At 41.6% G+C, this 19,915-nt stretch overlaps 1 protein-coding gene across 4 annotated transcripts; it reads left to right on the forward strand.

Moving 5' to 3' along the window:
• Positions 1–434: 434 nt before the first annotated feature.
• Positions 435–18,608, forward strand: LOC115646449 (serpin B6-like). 4 transcript variants are annotated; one of them, XM_030552281.1, is made up of 7 exons: positions 435–513; positions 8,121–8,298; positions 11,111–11,248; positions 12,562–12,679; positions 12,916–13,058; positions 13,567–13,734; positions 17,159–18,608. In XM_030552281.1, the coding sequence occupies exons 2-7, from the start codon at positions 8,131–8,133 to the stop codon at positions 17,561–17,563; spliced, it is 1,140 nt and encodes a 379-aa protein (XP_030408141.1). In that variant the 5' UTR covers positions 435–513; positions 8,121–8,130; the 3' UTR covers positions 17,564–18,608. The 4 variants fall into 4 exon arrangements, with proteins under 4 accessions (XP_030408141.1, XP_030408143.1, XP_030408142.1 ...); XM_030552283.1 differs by lacking the exon at positions 435–513 and adding an exon at positions 870–888; XM_030552282.1 differs by lacking the exon at positions 435–513 and adding an exon at positions 7,298–7,448.
• Positions 18,609–19,915: the final 1,307 nt, after the last annotated feature.

Genomic DNA, 19,915 nt, shown 5'->3' on the forward strand with positions numbered 1-19,915 from the left:
TACTTGTGGCACCTTAGAGACTAACATTTTTATTTGAGCATAAGCTTTCAGCCCACTTCATCGGATGCATAGACTGGAACATACAAGAAGAAGATATTTATACATACAGAGAACATGAATAGGTGGTTGTGGGCTGTAACCCACGAAAGATTATGCTTAAATAAATTTGTTAGTCTCTAAGGTGCCACAAGTACTCCTGTTCTTTTTGCTGCTAAATGATGAACTAGCACTTGGCTGAGCTCTCAAGGGTTAATACACTGTTGTTAATGTAGCCTTTCCCTCTACAAGCCAACAGGAATGGAGGGGAGGGGAGCTAGCATAGCAGACAGAGACAGACACACACCCTGTGTGTGGGAGAGAGAGAGAAATGCACACTGCCCCTTTAAGTAAACTGACTCACTCTTAAGTGCATTGTCTTTTTAAGTAGATCAGGAAGTTGAGACAACAGCTGCTGCCCCAGGCTTTCTGTATCTGTCTCCCTCTGTGTCCCTATCCTGCCCTGGAGACGAAGGGGTAAGTGGGGTGTAGGAGCAGGGGGAGAGGGACACCCTGCAGGGTCGGCGCTACCATTTAGGTGACCTAGGCAATGGCCTAGGGCGCCAGAATTTTTGGGGGGTGCTATTTTTCCATGGGGGCGGTACGTGGGTCCGGTGGACCAATCGCAGTCATGCTGGTGGATGGTCCGCTGGCGGAAAGGCTCCGGTGGAGCTGCCGCAGTGATGCAGGCGGACGGTGCGCTGGTCTAGGGGAGGCTTCCGGCGGACCTACCACAGTCATGCCTGCGGCAGGTCCATCGGAGTCTTTAGACCAGCGGACCACCCGCCGGCATCACTGCAGCAGCTCCACCAGAGCCTTTCCACCAGCGGACCGTCCGCTGGCATGACTGCGGTAGGTCCACCGGACCCGCGGGGGGGCGGCGAAATGGCCATCTGCCTAGGGTGTCAGAAACTCTGGCGCCGCTCCTGACACCCTGACATTAGCCTCCCCCCCCAAGAGGCTTGGGGAGCAGCTCCAAGGCAGAGGGCAGGAGCAGCACATTGCAGTGGGGGGAGGGATAGCTGCAATTGCCAGCCTGCTCAGCAGCTGTAGCACAGGGAACTTAGGGGAGTGGGGAGCTGATGGGGGGCTGCCAGTCCACCCTGGTTCCAACCCCCCACCAGCTAGCTGCAATGACCTGCTCTTCCTGCAAGCAATGGACAAAGCAGGCAGCTGCCAAAGGAGGTTAGAAGGGAGGATTGCATAACTTTAAATGAGTGTGTTCCCTAATTGATCAGAAATGTAACAAGGAAACAAAGTTAACCAGGGCGACTTTAAGTGAGGAGTTACTGTATATTCCTGTCATTTACACAAATTCCAATGTACTTGTAGCTGATATTTTACTCCATAACTAGCGTATGACTTGCACTTAAAGCAATTTTAAAAAAAAGCACTGAGATTATGTTTCTACTATTCAAATGGGTGATTTAGTTGATTATAGTGTTGGGGAGGAGTTGACATTTTTGTTTTGTTATGATATTCTAAACCCTTTTAATATTACAGTATGTTTTCATTGTTACCATTCCAAAATGATAATCACTTAACTAGGGATGATTAGGCGTGGTACTTAATTTGTGATGAAAGTGGTGCCAGGGCCCAAGCAATTTTTTTACATGCATAACGAATGCAGCAAGCCCAGAGGTGCCTGAGCTGTGAACTGCCAAGCTACAGGGTACCAGGCTCACCCTGACAACCCCTGGTAGAAGTTCAGCACTGGCTACGCCCATATAAGACTTTTAAAAGACCATTGTTTGGTCTGCATCAGGTGTACAGTGGTGTTTAAAAATCAGTTATTTGAAATGTTCGCCAACACACTTGGCAAATCATCTCCTTCTCCTAGTCTAGCAGGCCTTAGGGCTTGCTTCTATGAACCTGCCCGGAGCAGCATGTTTGAAATTTAACCCCAACAGAACAAGTCAGATCCGCTGGTGCAGGGAATTAGGGACAGGAGGGGGCTGAGGGATGAAACGCCCCGTGGTGGCTTCCGGGCTTTAGGAGGGAGGGCGGGATCCCGGGGCTCGGTGGAGCTAACACAAGCCCGAGGCCACCGCCCCTTTGCCCGGCGCCACCGGAGCCGCTTCAGCGACCTGCGCTCAGCACCACACGATTCCGCCCCGGTCCCGCAGCATCACCCTGGGGTCAGTCCCGGCCTGGCGCCGCCTGCGCGTGGGGCGGGTCCTGCCGCGCTAGCTGCCCCTTGAGAAGGTGGCTCAGCCTGGGGCTTCCCTCTCCCAGTAGGCCCAGGTGGGGGAGGAACCCTGTGACTCTGTGCACCTTGCCCTGGGTTTTGCCCCGCCAGCCAAGGACCCTCCCCTGGTTCCCTTGCCGGTGGGGTGGGACGGAGCTGGTGGGTGTGGTGCATGCAGCACAGGTTGTTGGTACTTGGGATTTATTAAATCCGTTACACATACAGGGGCCCGGCCTTGGCTGCTGATTCTTGTGGCAGAGGTTCCTGTGATGGGAGGAACCTGGCACTGCCATTTACTGAGCCAGTAAAACAGGGCTCTTGTCTCTAAATGAATCTGGAAGAAAGGAAGCAATAACACTTGCAGTGCACATACCGCTGTTATGTTAATAAGCTCTGTATAGTAGCGTAAACTGCACTATTCTCAACTGAGCCTAAGGCAGTGTCTTGTCCAATAAAAGCTATTACCTCCCCCAGCTTGTGTCTCTAATAATTCTATAAAAGAGACAGTATAAACTCATTGGAAGATTAGACCATGGGCCTGATTTACATTTTAATTGAAATGTTGGGATTAATTTTTTCTGACTCATTGCTTGTGTTGTGCATATTCTTCGCCCCTCACTTTTTTTTCTCTTTTTACAAATAGAGCTAACTGTATATCTAAAGGTATATGATCACCAGATAGTCTTATGTATTATTTCAACATAAAATAAGCTATTTTATTTTTGAGGTGTCTGTATGGGTGGGGGGAGGAGGAACCACTTATGGCTATATACACTGTAGGCCCCAATCCTGCAACAAGCCCTGCATAAAGCCCCACTAACTGCCTTATGGAGCTCTGTGAGGCTGCAGAGGTCCACACATGCAGACTTACTGCAGGATTGGGGCCTTAGTTTTTAAGATAACAATATGTCTACAAAAACATTACAGCTTGTGTATACTGCTTTTGCCTTTGATCCCATTATGCCTCCTGCACAAGGGGGGATAGATACAGATATTCCTTACACAATTTTTTTAAATTATGAGATGAATTTTTAAAACTCAAACTGTTACATGCACAAAATTCTATCACTTGCACACTCTAGGGTACCAACCTATACCTGGTTCCTAGGGCTCAAGACGTAACCTTCTTAATTTAGGCACCCACTCTTACCCCATTCCTAGGGCTCAGGCAAACCCCACTTAACTGAGGCACTCTAAAACACCTCCCTGAGGGACAAAAATTTTAGCGCTGAAAAGTGCCAGTATAGGCAGCACTTTATCAGCGAGAGCTGTGCTCCAGGTGATAAAGCTACCACCTCTCATTGAGAGTGGGTTTTTTTAATCGCTGGGAATGCTCTCTGCTGGTGATAAAGCATGACTACACTGCCAACGTCACAGCACTGCCGCGGCTTCACTGTAACATGGGCAGTGTAGATATAACCTAACTTTACCCCTCCATGGGTTTCAGGCTCTGCTCCTTTGGACTCAGAGCAAACACCCATTCTTTGGACTCGGGGCTTAATCTTTTGCAGGTTTACGGGGTCTTTTACCAGTGAAAAAGCTTTACAAAATAATATCCTACTTAACTTCTGTTGATTAAAAATCCCCAAAACAGAATGCTCACACTACACATACAATGACCATGACTCCCAGTAAGACAGATGAACTTTTCTTGATGGCCAGACAGGATCAGATCATCTGTGGGACTCACTTCTGCACGGTGTCATTGGCAGAGTATTGAGGCGTGGCAGCTCTGTTCTTGGGGCTGTATGCTGGAATTGGTTCCCAAAGAACTTCCTTTTAGACCCCAGTTTATAGAGTGAAACTTGAGTCCTACTTAGCTATACCTTAACCAATCATTATATTAAAATTTTACTACCCAGTCCTAACATATTGTAACAAAATTCTCTGACCAATCACATCCCACCACTTTAATTAATTTACACCTAACAAAATTAATTGTGTAATAGAAACAATCAAAGAACCAGACGGAGATCATACAGACAAACAATAGGGAAGTGGGGATCATAAAGATAAAACAATAAAGAAATGTGGGTTTCACAAGCCCAACTATTGATGAGTGATTTCTTGCCAGACAGAATGTTATCAAACTAACTTTTCTCCAACCATTTTAAGATCTGTTTCTTTATCTGGTGATAGTGGGTGCTATTAGGACAGGACCGCGCTTCTTAACAGTTTGATATTACATTGTTTTAAGGTAATTTAGATGGCATGTGAAGATGGGACTTCCTGCTTCTTAGCTAATGGCTGCTGATCTCCTAATATGACTGGAGACATAGGATTTATTCTTATAACTATTCACAGTATTCAGAGAGTAGAGAATAGTTTCTTGACATTCATTCAATAACAACAAAAAAAAGTGAAGTGTTTATTATTTGTTTCCAGCAATACTGTAATATCCTCAGCACTTTCCAGCCATTAAAAAAGGGGTGATCCCTCCTCTGTTGCTCTTACATCAAAATAAGAAAGTTGAAATTGTTGGTGGCTTGTTAACAAAAGGTTTTAATAACACAATGCCGTTTTGTTCCCTTGCCCTTTTTTGTGTGAGAAATAGATGATTTCCAGCTACCCTTAACCTTCTCACAATCATTAGTGCTTAGATAGTGACGTTATGGATGCTGTGCCAAACCTTAAATGAAATAAATAACCAATTGGCTGGCTTGTAGATGTCACATATGGAGTGGGCCCTCGGGAAAGATTGAAATATGGGGATTGAAGTTGCTTAGCAGACTAATTCAAGAAAGGTGTTTCATGCATGGGAGAAGTGCCAACATGGAGAGAAGATATTTGGTTGAAGAGATTCTTTAATCTAGCAGACAGAAACATAACGAGATCCGATAGCTGGAAACTGAAGCTGGACAAAATCAAATGGGAGGTGAAGGGTAAATTTTGAACAGGGAGGATAATAAATCAGTGGAATAATTTACCCAAAGACTTGATGGCTTCTCAATCACTTCACATTTTTAAATTAGAATTAGATGTATTTCTAAAAGATATGCTCTAGATCAACCACAAGTTAGAGGGTTGATGTTGCCCTAATGAGCATGTGTGAAGTATCTTCACATACTCATAAGGAGAGTAAAGCTCTTAGGGTTATGCAGATGGTCATGAGAGACCACTGTGATCCTTAAAATCAGAGTCCTGTACAAATGTGATGTTTGCTAGCATTGGTACAGTGGAGGGAACAGGGCGGTTTGGGCCTGGGGTGCTGTTGGAATGCAAAATGAGGCATGGACAGCCAAAGAAGGTAGACCAGTTATGCAGGGCCTTGAAGTCAAGAACAAGAAGCTTGAACGTAATGCAGTTTGGAAGGGGAGCAAGTCCTTTGATAAACAAATCCCTCACATCTCCTAGTTTCCCCATTTGTACTCCATAACTTTATGCTTGATTCAACTGGATTTCTTGACTAGGTATATGTTAAATACAGTATTTAAACAGAGATGAACAGCATGATACACACCGCTACCTGACAAATGCCTCAGATGCACTGTGATGAACAATATGAAATGAAGTGCTCTGTTAACGTTATAGCCTCTGAATATCTCTGATAGTTTTTAAATGTAATATAAATTCTAAAAAAGGTAGCTCTTATTCTCATGTGTATACAAGTTAGCAGTTATCAAATACATTTGATTTCCCCCCCCACCTCAATTTTGACCCTTTTCCCTATTTCAGCTTCAGTAACTAGAGGAGAAATACAAGAGGCAGATTTACAGTAAAACACAGGGTGCCCTGGCACGGGGCCACCCAAAAACGGGGGCCCCAGGGCTGGGCAGCTGCAGAGGCAGAAGCTTTGTCCTGATGGCTCCTGGGGCTTCTGCTGCAGGCTCTGCACCCATCGGCAGCCAAGCTCCTCCCTCCCCTGCCTCCTCCCCTGCGTGTGCCACATTTCTGACTCTCCCTGCCCCCAGCACTTCCCCTGCCGCCAAACAGCTGTTTGCCAGTGCTCAGGTCACTCCTGGAGGGAGTGGGAGGTGCAAGACCACAGAGTGCTCAGGGGAGGAGGTGGAGAGGAGACAGGGGCAGGGCCTTGGGGAAGGGGTGGAATCAGGGCATGATGGAGCAAAGGCAGGGCACCTGCACTCCCCCTACACATACCCCCCCGCCATGAGTGGCTCAGGGCAGGGGGCTGGGGTGGGGCAGGGGGCTGGCAGCACCCCTAGCCCCCTGCCCTGACTCCTGTACCCCCCCATACCCACCTGCACCCCTCACACAAAATGGGAGCTGCCCCAGGTAAGCGCTCCACACCCCAACCCCAGCCCCATTCCTGTGTGCACTTGCGAAATACCCTAAATAGCTGAATATTCTTTTAGAATATTATTAGAAAGTTGTCTTGACAGTTTTGTAGAGACTCTGTGGTTTGTTTTAGCTCTTTATTGCCATATCAATAAACAAAAAATTAGTATTGCCTGCTGGTCATAGGTTCTGAAAATACAAAAGATATCAATTGGCTCTAATGGGGAATTTTCCAGTAATTTCTTTATGCACAAGTGTATTTACAATGAGCAACAACTGGGCAGCAACATAAAAATAACGCCATTATGTTACAGAGATTAATAAAAAGACTGAAATGCGGACTCCTTTCATGGGCTTTTAGACCAAGACAACCAAATTTGCTTCATATAAGCTACAGAACAGTCATCAGATGGCAACGCTGGTTCGTTTTATTATTATTATGTGTTCTTGGATGGACGCATGTTGACTACATATCTTCATTAGACCTTAATCCAAAAGGTTCTGTTACACTACAATGTGAATTAAGGATAATATTCTCTTGTCATGATTGCTGTCAGTCTCCCAGTTGGTTGAATGAGAAATGCTGGAAGCAGAATCTCCTGTTAGTCACTGACAGACAGGAATAGATGGGCTGAGCATATAAAACAAAACCAGCGCTGAACAATTGCTCTCTAATTGATGTGTCAGGAACGGAAGAGGAAAGGAAGTTAAAAATGACTGAAACCAAAGAATAGGATGAAACATTGAAGAGAGAAGACTGTAATAAGGAGCTCTTTTCTTTCCCAGGTTTCCCTCACCATCACAACCTCTCTCTCCCCTGCCATTATATTTTCCTATTTCTCTTCCCAGTTTGCCTCAATCTCCCTATCTCTGCAGAAGTGGCACTCCACCCCTGTAGAACATATAGTCACAGGATCCACTTTCCCTAACTCTGCTGCGAAATAGAAGACAAACACTATCCTAGTGGCCTAGAAAGCAACGGAAAGTAATATGTGGATTTACCACTAAGAGTGAATAAGGCAGGTGTTTATAGAAATTTACACCCAAAATCAATTTGGTTGACTAAGCAAGTTACCAACCCAGATCATAAAATACATGCAGTGAATATTTTACACAAGAGAATCTAATATATATTCAAATAATTATGTACTACAGGTTGGATTAAAATAAATTTGAGATATGAAGTATTTCACAGCTGTGACTTAAGCAACATGCCTCCAATAATTACCATTAACTATAAAACAAATTCAACATCAGTTGATAAATTTGGATCACCTGTCTAAATATGAAATATAAATTGTATTCATGTGACTAGGCAGTCTGCTAGCTAGGAACTGAATTCCTCTAAAACAGTGTATAATGCTACTGAAACTCAACAAGAATCTTAATTGGACAAGTTTGTAATTTGTGTGAGTTTGTCCCATTATTATTTGAAGGCTCTTTTATAAACTTGGATTTTGAGAGAGAGAGACAGAACACATGATCCTTAAAACTTATTTGACAGTATGTTAGATCCTGAGGTAGTGTAAAACCCATATTGTGACACTGACTTCAGTGGCGTTATGGTGCTTTATACCAGCTGACAATCTGATGCATTAAATACTCATTACATTTTAAATCTGTATCTTATGTGATCTTTCCTTTGTGTTTTGTCTTATAGGTTCTGAACCATGGATAACCTCAGTAAATCAAACACCACCTTTGCACTCAACCTATTCAAAAAGCTGAGTGAAAATGCCAAGACACAGAACTTATTCTTTTCTCCTTTGAGTATCTCCTCTGCTTTGTCCATGGTATTTTTGGGTGCAAAAGGTAATACTGCAGCCCAGATGGCAAAGGTATGTCTGGATAAACTTGAACCACTTAACACAAGTTTGGCCTAGAAGCTGAACCACAGATCTTTATTGTATGTTCTGTACCTATGGAACACTCCCGTTATCATCCTTGTGTGCCTGAGAGTAGAATTTTGGTGGCACCATACAGCTGAGGTACCTTGAAGAAGAGAGAGCTGTCTAGCTGCCTCAAGAGTTAGAAAAGAACTTCTTCAATTATCAGAGGGGTAGCCGTGTTAGTCTGGATCTGTAAAAGCAGCAAAGAATCCTGTGGCACCTTATAGACTAACAGACGTTTTGGAGCATGAGCTTTCGTGGGTGAATACCACTTGACATGCATCTGAGGAAGTGGGTATTCACCCATGAAAGCTCATGCTCCAAAACGTCTGTTAGTCTATAAGGTGCCACAGGATTCTTTGCTGCTTCTTCAATTACATTCTCCTGGGATTAATATCAGATTATACTAATCACCTAAATATGTCTTAAAAACATAGCCAGGAGCATTTTCTTAAAATCATGTCCCCTTTAAGATGTCAAGTTGGGCAACCAAAAAAATCACTAGTCACTTTTGAAAATGTAGGCCTAGTTCATTAAACTCTTAATGCCAAATCCTGCTCCATTGAGCACTCAGAACCTCCAGAGAGAAAGAGGGCCTAGGGAAGAAGAGTTGGGTGCCAAGTATGGATCCCTGAGGTCCCCCTGAAAGATCAAGCAAAGACCTAAGAGGAGACCCAGGAGACAGAGTCACAAATGTGAAGAGAGAACAAGATTTAGAAAAGGAGCGTGATCAATAGTGGCAAAATTGGCAGGAGTCTGGGAAGATGAGGATGGAGATGAGGCCCTGAAATCTGTCTGCAAAGAAGGACTTCTGTGTTGCATCTACATACGCAATTAGGTTCTCTTAGCTTGTGGGTTTTTTGTGAAGTATGCAATGTGTCCTGGGGTGAGAATTACAAATTTCAAAACTACAATTATAGCTATCCACTTAGAGCCTTATACAGTATTATTTGGCTTAGAGGAGGTGAAGAGTTTGTCTAAACTTGCAGCTTCAACAATAAAATAGGGTGGAGTTGAAACTGATACCTTATAATCTGTAAGGACTTTCATAATTGGCCTGTATATGTCTTTTGTTTAGAATGATTAACTACCATACTAACCAAGGTTGCTAAAAATTACATGTACCAATGGGTGTGAACATTTTTTTGTTCTGTGTCAGTAAAATCTCTTGCTCAAAATATCAACCAGTATAACAGCTCTGCAATTGTTATGGAATTCATATCATGGTATTTTTTTTAGCTGTTATTATTTTTAAGCAAATCCAACATTTAGGAGGCAGTATTTTTTTTTTAAAAAATCAATCTTAATCAGTGTGTCACCTGAACTCAAAACTGAGGATGAATTTTAAGATTTAGTACTAGTTATGTTTAAATTAACATTGAGACAAATTCTGCTGTTATGTTGGTGTAAAACTGGAGCAACTATTAGACTTCAATGGAATTGTGTCAGATTTACATCTATGTGAATGAAAACAGAATATGGCCTTATCTTGATTTTAAGACGGTTGACCTATGAGACCTGATATCAGTGAATTTAGCCCATAGACTTACCATGGGTGTCCCACGGAGTTACCCAGACTTCATTTGGTTGAATTGGGCCTATTGTGTCCTATGATGTTCCTTTCGTGAGCTGCCTATCTCCCCTGTTGGTTGTTTGGCTCTTCGGGAAGCCTCTGAGGTTATTTTTGTCACTCTGGGCATTTGCCTGCCCAGATGCAATGAAGCACTGCAGAGCTAAAGTTTTCCCTTAGAAAGGCCTTTTCAGGGTCTCTTGCTTCACTATAGTGTTCAATACTAGAAGAGCCATTCTTGATCTCAAATAAAGTTTGCACATATGAAAGCAAAGGACTAATGTACTAGGTCATTCCATAACTTTTCTTCATTCCACTACCATTTAAGCTCAAATAAGAGCCAGATCTGTTCTTGAATGTCTTCCCAAGAGAACCTATGCTAACTATTGTACTATCGGGTGTTCCATCTTAGAGAAGAAGAACGAAAAGAATGGGAAATGGAACAATGCAAACATGAAATGATGTAAAAAACTCCATTGTGGAAGGCAAAATGGAGGCTCTGTTGCAAAGGCATCAGCATCCTATGGGAGTGCTTGAATTGAAGGCATAGTTCTAAAACATTGCTGGAAGCCTTGGGAAAAGGACTATTGAAAGGGACACTGTCAACATAAATCATACCTTGTCTGAAATTTTTTTTAACCTCCTAGTGTTGCAAGTAACAGTTAAGATTAGGGAAAAATAAGGGACATTTCTCCCAATTTGTATACATGTGCATTTGACAGCACTTTGTGTTTCACTATTTCTTCCATAGAGACATTTTCCCTGTTTGTCAGGCTCTTTCGCACAATGAAACAAAAAAAAAAGTAATGCTAAAGCTACAAAAATTGGCATGGGGCTCTAGAGACAAATCTGAGACCTGAAGCTACTTTAAATTCATGTTTTGATACTGTGTAGATTTCAAGTTGATGATTTTCCTTTAAACTCTCCAGAATTGTTCATTTTATATGCCCTAAAGCTAGAATGGAGTGAGGGGTCTCTTCAAAACATCTATGTTTATTTCCACAGTAAAATATTTTAGCATGAAGTTTCCTTCTTCTAACCTGCACAATGAGCTCCAAATGTGCTGTGTAATGGGAAATCCTTTCCCTTTCAGGCTGCAGCTTTTATCTCTAAGCTGGTGAAAGGCATTGTACAAACGTGTCCCAAAGCACATGTAGGTCATGCAGAGTGTATTCCTGTTTCTTTCTATAGGTGCTTGCTTTGGACAAGGCTGAAGAGATTCATGATGAATACCAGTCACTTATTTCTGAAATTAACAAACCAGGCACTAATTATGTGCTTAGGATTGCCAACCAGCTCTATGGGGAAAAGACGTTGAAATTTCTTGCAGTAAGTCAAACATTCAGTTTGTTTTTGTGTTATAACACATTTCCTATGGTTCCACTTCTGAGTGCAAATCAAGATATTGGCTTTAATCTAGAGGCACTATGTAGTTCAGGACCTGACTAACCAAAGCCAATCTCTGTGTAAAATCCATTAGTGTGTCAGCTGATTGTCTGACAGTCCCTAGCTCTGAATTCCGGAGAACTGGAGTAGCGTGTTGTCAATGGAAGGTCCAACAAACCCCACCTCTTCAGCATTCCATTAATCATTCAGGCATTTTTGGGCAGGAGCTAAGATTTTAAGAATTTCCTTAAATAGTGGGCAAGGAGGAGAATAGGCATTATTGTATGACTTTTTGAGGGTGTCTTCCCTCTCCTTAAATTGGACAATGCATTCAAAGGACACAACAATGGGCACATAATTCTTTTTTTAAATCAGACAGAAGAGCTATTAGAAATTCTCCAAAGACTTACCTGAGAGTAACTGCAACTGGGGTATACATTTCCCTTTTAAAATGTATCAAAAAAAGTGTACCTCTGATTTTAACCTTCTTCTTTCTGATACCCCTTCCTTCATCTCAGAAAATTAAGAGGTAACTGAAAATTTCTTGAGTTTTAGATTCTAAAAAACAAACTTACATTTTCAGTAAGGCAATCAACCTTACCCTCCCCAATCTACAGTAATTTTATTACTAAAAGGGATTGCCAGTATAAATTGGCTCAGATCAAGAGTTCTTCTCAATTAAAGTTAAAACCACTGTGATTAAATATTTAAACTTGGCATCTTTGGCATTTCATCCATAAAATAGAAAACTCCAAAATACAAATTGGAGAGAGAGAGAGAGAGCGCATGATTTTGACCTAACCACATAATTGTTGACCTCCTGACATTTGCAAGGTAGACGTTTCATAAGGCTGAAGAGCAGGTTATTTTGGTCCATACATACTATACAAAAAAGATATAGAAATACCTCCCCCCCGAGGTTTCACTTCTCAATTAGATCAGGTTTGAGTTACTCTTGGAGGGTTACAAAAACCTTTATCTAGAGATCAATTTACAAAGCCTTGTACTCTCAATCCGAAGCATGATTTTTACCATGCAGTCTTGTTGTTGATCTGTCGGTAAGCCAGCTGCTCGAACTAAGAACATAATAATAGAAAATAAAATGCTCAGCTTGAATAGAAGTGATGACAAGTTGGTGTTAAAACTGACTGTTTCCGAAGGGATGGAGAAAGAAGAGGTAGATTCTATGAATGAGTCATCTACAACTGCACGCCAGAAAAATATATTGTAAAGACATCCTCCATTGTTTGTCCTAGACATTTATAGACTCCTGCCAGAAATTCTACCATGCAGAGCTGGAACAACTTGACTTCTCTAGAGCTGCAGAAGATTCCAGAAAACACATAAATGCCTGGGTAGAAGAAAAAACTGAAGGTAAGATGCTTGCAGAGTTCCACAGTGTCTTTTTAAACAAGCAAATCCTGCTTAAAAAAACTTATGGTCATAGGAGCAATACAGTAAGGGAAGGAGAGGAAAAACAGAACTGAATCCTTCAGATTAAGATGTAGTTCTTGTCTTGTGCAGCTGGTAGAGGATACTGTAGTTAATAACACAACTAGGTAGCTGGATGTGTATTAGCTAAAAGCTATTCTTCCTTTAATGTGTGAAAGGTAAAATCCAGAATCTGTTGGCTCAGGGTGTTGTTGATTCAATGACCAGACTAGTCTTGGTGAACGCCATCTACTTCAAAGGCAACTGGGCAACCCAATTCAACAAGGATCACACAGTGGAAAGACAATTTAAAATTAACAAGGTATGAAGTAGGGAAATGTCACTCATTTTTTCACTACACTTCGCCTAGAGAAAACAAATGCTTTTAATCAGGATTGCCCTAAGTACACTTTACCACAACCCTCTATTCTATCCCATCCCATCCCCTCAACATAACCCCTTTGATTATTTTTATTGTAAACATCTTTGAAACAACATTTTCAATTAAATACATTAATGTAGATGTATTTCTTGTTTCCTTTATTCTCTCACACTGCACTCTAAGCAACTAAAATATATGTGGTATTTCCCTCTGAATAAATCTCAAGGGACTGGGCATTACAAATGGGAAAAGCCTGATGGAATTCTGGTTCATTCCCTGCCACCCCAAAGGGCAATGGTAGGACCCTTCCCTACAATATTCTCTAGTGCTCTGTTCAGCCTAATTTCAGATGTCTCATGTGATTTGAATCCCAGTTCTTCTAGTTTAGTACCAACACACTGGCTCTGTAGTACTTGTTGACACTGATACTACTTTATTTTTTTTAAAGAATGAGAGCAAACCAGTGCAGATGATGTTCAAGAAAGCTAAGTTTAACATGAGATACATAGGAGAGTTTCAAACCAAAATCCTTGATCTCCCTTATGTTGATAATGAGACTAGTATGATCATCCTGCTTCCTGATGAAATCCAAGATAATTCCACTGGTCTGGAACAGGTAAGCTATTTGTACTGAATACAAAGCTCAAATCCTGCTAGAGAAGAGCATTTGACTAAATCTCATTTTGATCTGTGAATTCAAGTCCCAAGCTCTGAACTCACCAATATTAGAACAGGGTGGGAGAGCTGAGGAGATCTTACATCTGTCCCCCAAGAGCTGGGAATACCATGGGTCACTTTCAAGTAAGCCCAGCTCTCTCTGATGTCCAGAGAAATGTTAAATTGGGAAAGGAGAGACTTCTTGACCAGAGGAGGGGTCACCAAGGATTGGGATGAAGCCAGAATGTAGTGTGTGACAGATTGAAGGAGATCCTGGAGAGCTCCATTCTTATAAAAAATCAATTCCTGTTTGATGGATTTCCCCCCATATTCCTTTCTAACTGTTGTGGGTTAGACTCTCCTTCACTGTACCAAACATTTCTTCATATGAGAGTCCTCAAGTGCTCTTCTATTCAAGAGCTCCTGATACACTGCTCTACAGCCAAAATGCTTCTGAAATAAATGTAGTCCAACTTTACTAATTCGGGGTCACTGAGAACGAAAATGATGCTTAAAATTGTTGATTGGCTCTAGTTTTCAAGATATGCTATTGGGTCAGTATATACGACCCTTGACTTGGGAATGGAGGAGGACAAGTGAGTTATAAAGGGAAGGGATCTCAATTTAAACCAGAAATGACTAAAATACATCTTTGACGGGATCTATGAATAAATCTATGACTGGGTTTGGACAGTACTTGCTTTTGAGGCAAAACAATGAATGATGCAATCTGAAGCTGGTATTGTGTCATACATGATATGAATTGCATCATGTTATTCCTAGAAGTCATGGATGATGCAATCATAACAAAGCTTACATCACTCTGCTGAACAAATTGCCCTATATCAGCTCTAGAAATCATACAGTGTCGTGCTCTCTTATTTGTCAGTGTTTGATTTTGCAAAGGGACACATTTCTGTTTAGCCAAAGTGAGCAGAGATGCCTTGTACTTGTGTGAACAGTGCAGATAACTTCTGCTATGTTTGTGGTAAAGTGACTTTTGCATCACAAAAGCGCAGAATAACCACTATGGTTAAGAAAGCCTATCACCTTTCTTTTGGCTGCAAAATTGGAGATCAGGACAAGAGGTGGGCCCCACACATATGCTGCAACACTTGTGCAACAAATCTTGGCCAGTGGTTGAACAGAAAAAGGAAATCTATGCCTTTTGCAGTGCCAATGATTTGGAGAGAGCCAACAGATCATACCAGCAATTGTTACTCCTGCATGGTGCCTCCAGTTGGGAAAGGTGTGTCAAAGAAGAAAAAGTAGACTGTGCATTATCCAAACATTCCATCAGCTATACGCCCAGTACCCCATGGAGAAGGACTGCCGGTTCCTGATGCACCAGAATCATTCTCATGTGAGTCAGATGAGGAAGAGGAAGAGGATGAAACTTCTGATCCTGAACCATCAGTGTCACAGGACCCACATTTTCTCCCATCCTCCTCCTCTGAACCACACCTCATAACACAAGGTGAACTGAATGACCTTGTCATGGATTTGGAAGTACCCAAGAGTAAGGCAGAGCTGTTGGGCTCCACTACAGCAGTGAATCTCCTGGCAGGTGATGTTAGGGTTTCCATGTTCCGTGACCGTCAAAAGGATCTTGTCCCATTCTTCTTCATGGAAGGTGATCTTGTAGCCTGCAACAACATCGATGGTGTGATGGCAGCCCTCAACATCGTTCACGATCCACGATCCACTCCACGATGAGTGGAGACTGTTCATTGATTCATTGAAGACAAGTCTTAAAGTTGTTTTGCTGCATAATGGCAATGTTTTACCATCAATTCCAGTTGGTCATGCAGTCTATATGAAGGAAACCTATGACAACATGAAACAACTTTTGAGGTGCATAAACTGTGACGAACATCAGTGGCAGTTTTATGGCGATTTGAAGGTTGTTGCTCTCTTGCTTGGTCTGCAGACTGGATACAAAAAATACTGCTGTTTTCTCTGCAAATGGGATAGTTGTGCAAGAGATTCCCACTACGTCAAGAAAGATTGGCCACTCTGACAGTCATTGGAGCCTGAGAGGAAAAGTGTTCAGCATCCACCACTTGTTGAATCAAGGAAGATTTTGTTATCACCCTTACACATCAAGCTGGGTCTGATGAAGAACTTTGTCGAGGCCATTGACAAAACACAAGCAGCTTTCAAGTACCTCCGTGGAAAATTTCCAAGGTTAAGTGAAGCTAAGATAAAGGAAGGTGTTTTTGTTGGTCCTCAGATTCGTGAACTTCTTCGAGATGATGCATTTGACCATGCACTGCGTGGCAAGGAAAAGACGGCATGGAAAGCCTACCAGTTAGTGGCAATAAATTTTCTCGTAAACAACAAGGCAGACAACTACAGGTTGTTGGTGGGAAACCTCCTCAAGGCATACAAAAGCCTTGGTTGCAACATGTCACTAAAGGTACATTTTTTGCACTCTCATCTAGATTTTTTTCCACCGAACTGCGGAGCAGTGAGTGACGAGCACAGCTAGCGATTTCACCAGGACATTGCAACAATGGAGAAACGCTATCATGGCAAATGGAGCCCATCAATGCTTGCAGACTATTGCTGGACAGTGACAAGAGATGCTCTATTTAATGAATACAAGAGACAAGCCAAGAAGCACCGAGTAGACGCTGAATGGGACTAAACTATTTACATAATAGTTTTTTGCCTTTTGTTTCATAATAAATTTTATTTATATAACCCTTTTGCTGATTTTTAAAGTCTTACATAAACAGGACAGGTGAAATATTATCATGTAAAGCAACCATAAACACATGGAAAGACCTAGGTTTACAATTTATGATTAAAATCTACTATCTACACAATATACATAGACATAAAATGTAAAAACTTAAATATCTTGGAAACAGTAGCCAATCAGTTGTTTTAATTGTCATATTTGAGTTCAGCACATCAAAATACATAATAAATGTCACATTTTATCTCTGAAGCAGACAGCTTCTCAAAAATTGTAGACCAGTGATATCCGTTCTGTGCTATACTGTTACTGGGCTGGCAAGGGACAGAGAAACAGTAATGTCTCTCGCACAGTAGCCACCTCTGCCAAGTACACTTCATTACTAGTGACAACATGCAATTGCATTAACTTGTCACCATGAAAGATGAGCTTGCGATGGAACTCGCCTATAGTACAGTGGGGCTCTGATCCTAACTGGGGGACCTTTTTTCTTATTGAAAAAAGAATAAGAATGTTTCTGACTGTTATTTTTGGCTTCTGACTATAGCAATAACATTCACTTTAGATGAGAAGAGGATGCTAATCGCTACTGTGTAAACACACACAATGGTCATTGTTTTGTTAGTATAAATTCATGGCTTTTCTTGCCCTTAAACTTTGTGACCTTTTCTTCTTGTAGCTGGAAAGAGAACTTACCCATGAGAAACTTACAGAGTGGATACATCCAGAAATGATGAAGTATACTAAAGTGGAGGTGTTTTTACCCAGATTTAAGTTGGAGCAAGCTTATGATCTGAAGCCTGTTCTGAAGAGCATGGGAATGGCTGATGCATTTGATAGTGACAAGGTGGATTTATCTGGAATGTCAGCCAGCAATGACCTAGTTCTGTCTGAGGTTGTTCACAAGTCCTTTGTGGAGGTAAACGAAGAAGGCACAGAGGCAGCAGCTGCTACTGGAGTAATCCTTGCTGGGTGTGGTTTACAGATTCCACCACAATTCACTGCTGACCATCCTTTCCTTTTCTTTATCCGGCACAACAAAACTGGCAACATTCTGTTCTATGGCAGATTTTGTTCCCCCTAAAAAGAAAAAATGCAGCCCTTAACACAGTAAAATTATTTCCATTTGACAATCTTGTGATTTTTTTTTCACTCTAATCAACAAGCTTTGTACAGATGCTGTATGTTACATGGTGCAACCCTAAATACCCTTCTCTCTTGTGCCTGAAATAGCTTTTTGTAGGCCTCTATTCAAATTTAAGAAACGGTTTTAAATAACAGGATCGTTTTAAGAATGTCTGTTCCAAGTGGTGAGACTTAAAATGGCATTTGCCATAGTTCACTGTGTATTCACCCTTGTATTCTGTATATATAAATAAAATAGATTTCTTTATCTTGAGTCCTGGCTCTTCCTTATCCATGACACCTTGCTTACTGCATCCCTGCATCTCTGTACATATTCCCCTAGAAATTTGGTTCTCATACTTGGAGTTGCTTAGCAGCAAGTGGTAAGATCTCCTGGGGAGAGGAAAAAGAAAGAAGACTGACTTCTGACTGACCTCCAAATGTTTTTTGCAAATTTCCCTTCTCCCTCTCTCATTTTCCAGACTGGTTCATTCTGTGTCTAGCTGTGTTCCCATTTAAAAAAAGAAACAAATAGCTCTTGGCAGCCATCTAACAGATTTTTATGAATGATGTTAATACAACTGTTACCTTTGGGGGAAAATTGAGCAGGTACTTATTAAAGACAAGGAATGAAGTCAGCTCCCCTGAAGTCAATGGTAAAACTTATTGACTTCAGTGGGGTCAGAATTTCATTCTGCTTGTGTCTTATCACTAGTTAACCTGGGTTGCACTAATATTTTTAACACTTGTGAAATAGGACAGAACTTTCTATCTATAGCAAAGGTTATAATAAAGAGCTTTCAGAATACATACAGTAACGTAAATGCGAGAGCTCTCGTATTTGTATCTAATGTAACAAACCATGAAGGCAATATGTAACAGCAGTTTGTGTATCTTTTTTGCTTAGACTTATAATGCTAAAGTATACAGTCATAGTTGTCTTATGCAGTGATTTTGGTCTTGCTGTTTGCTCTGTGAACCAACAATAAAGGAACTGATGTGAAGTACTGTGGGGTCAGATTTTGTTTGGTTTAATTGTGTAGTTTTTCAGCTGGAGTATGATTGAAACAAACATTGTATGAATTTTGCCATCAATGACTAGCAGGGACAGGCTCTGCCATTTTAAGACTGCACTAGCAGGGCTCCCACCTCCAATCAAGTCCAGTATTTATTGCTTCCTTTGTATAACTTGGCTGCCAAGAATATACATAAATAGAAGCAATATAGTGGTTAAACTGGAACATAGAATTTATTGTTGTTCTGAGTGTTGCAGCTAACTCAGTTTCAGTGTCCAATTAGGTTTGCCAACAGCACCTCATCACCTAGCAGAGTGAAGTCTGAGGCGGTAAGGGCACAGGTGTCTCTTCTATGCATGGAATTAGTTTCAGTGAAAACCTCATTGTTAAAAATAACCTTTCACTGTATTATAAATTGCAATAAGAAACCAGTCCTGCAAGGTTTTCATTCCCTCCACCAACTACACATCCTGACCCTTCACAATCAGTGCCTCTACAGGCACTGGGACAGAGTCCAGCATTATCCACAAAACGGTAGGAAGTAGAAACACTGACTTGACTTTGAAGGAGGTGAAAAGGACCAGGCCCTGTGGGCAGAGCTAAGGCATTCTAAGCTGCCCTGGGAGCTGACAGTGGGCATGCACCACAGCAGATCCTTAACTCTGGAGAAATTGAGGAAAAAGCTCCTACCAGCTGAGTCAGTTCACTATTAAAACTTATTTCATTATATACATTTCAGTAGTGCCTAGAGCTCCAACCATTAAAGGAGGTCTATTGTGTTTGTACAATGTCTAGTTCAGGGAGAAAAAATATTCCAGACTGAAAAATTGTGGAAGGGGAAAGTAGAGTGACTGCTCCAAAGTCACAACTGGTCACTGGCAGAGCTGGGAATACCACCCAGGTCTCTTGACTCCCATTGCACTGCGGCTGAAAAAAGGTAGGAAGCTCCAGAGGCCCAGTCATGTAGACTTTCTGCCTTTCAGTCATGTAGCTTAATGAACTCTTCCAAAGTTGTAACTACCAGATAAAACTATATTAACTTGAACAAAGTTTACTATAGCATAACTATGTACATGGGCTTACCACTGAGCAAAAAAGAGAAAAATTAACAATAGTAGACTACGTTACTGGACCCCCTATCATGTCATAGTAGAGAACAGCAACATAAAGAAATGGCACTGGTTGAAAAGCTATTTATGTGGGAGACAGCCTGCTCCCTGACAGTTACATATCAGGATAAGGGTCTGAGAGATTGTTTCTGCAAATCTTATCAGTCTCATTCATCTGAGGGAGGT

The sequence above is a fragment of the Gopherus evgoodei genome, chromosome 2 (genome assembly GCF_007399415.2).
Source record: "Gopherus evgoodei ecotype Sinaloan lineage chromosome 2, rGopEvg1_v1.p, whole genome shotgun sequence".
In the NCBI taxonomy this organism is placed as follows: Eukaryota; Metazoa; Chordata; order Testudines; family Testudinidae; genus Gopherus; species Gopherus evgoodei.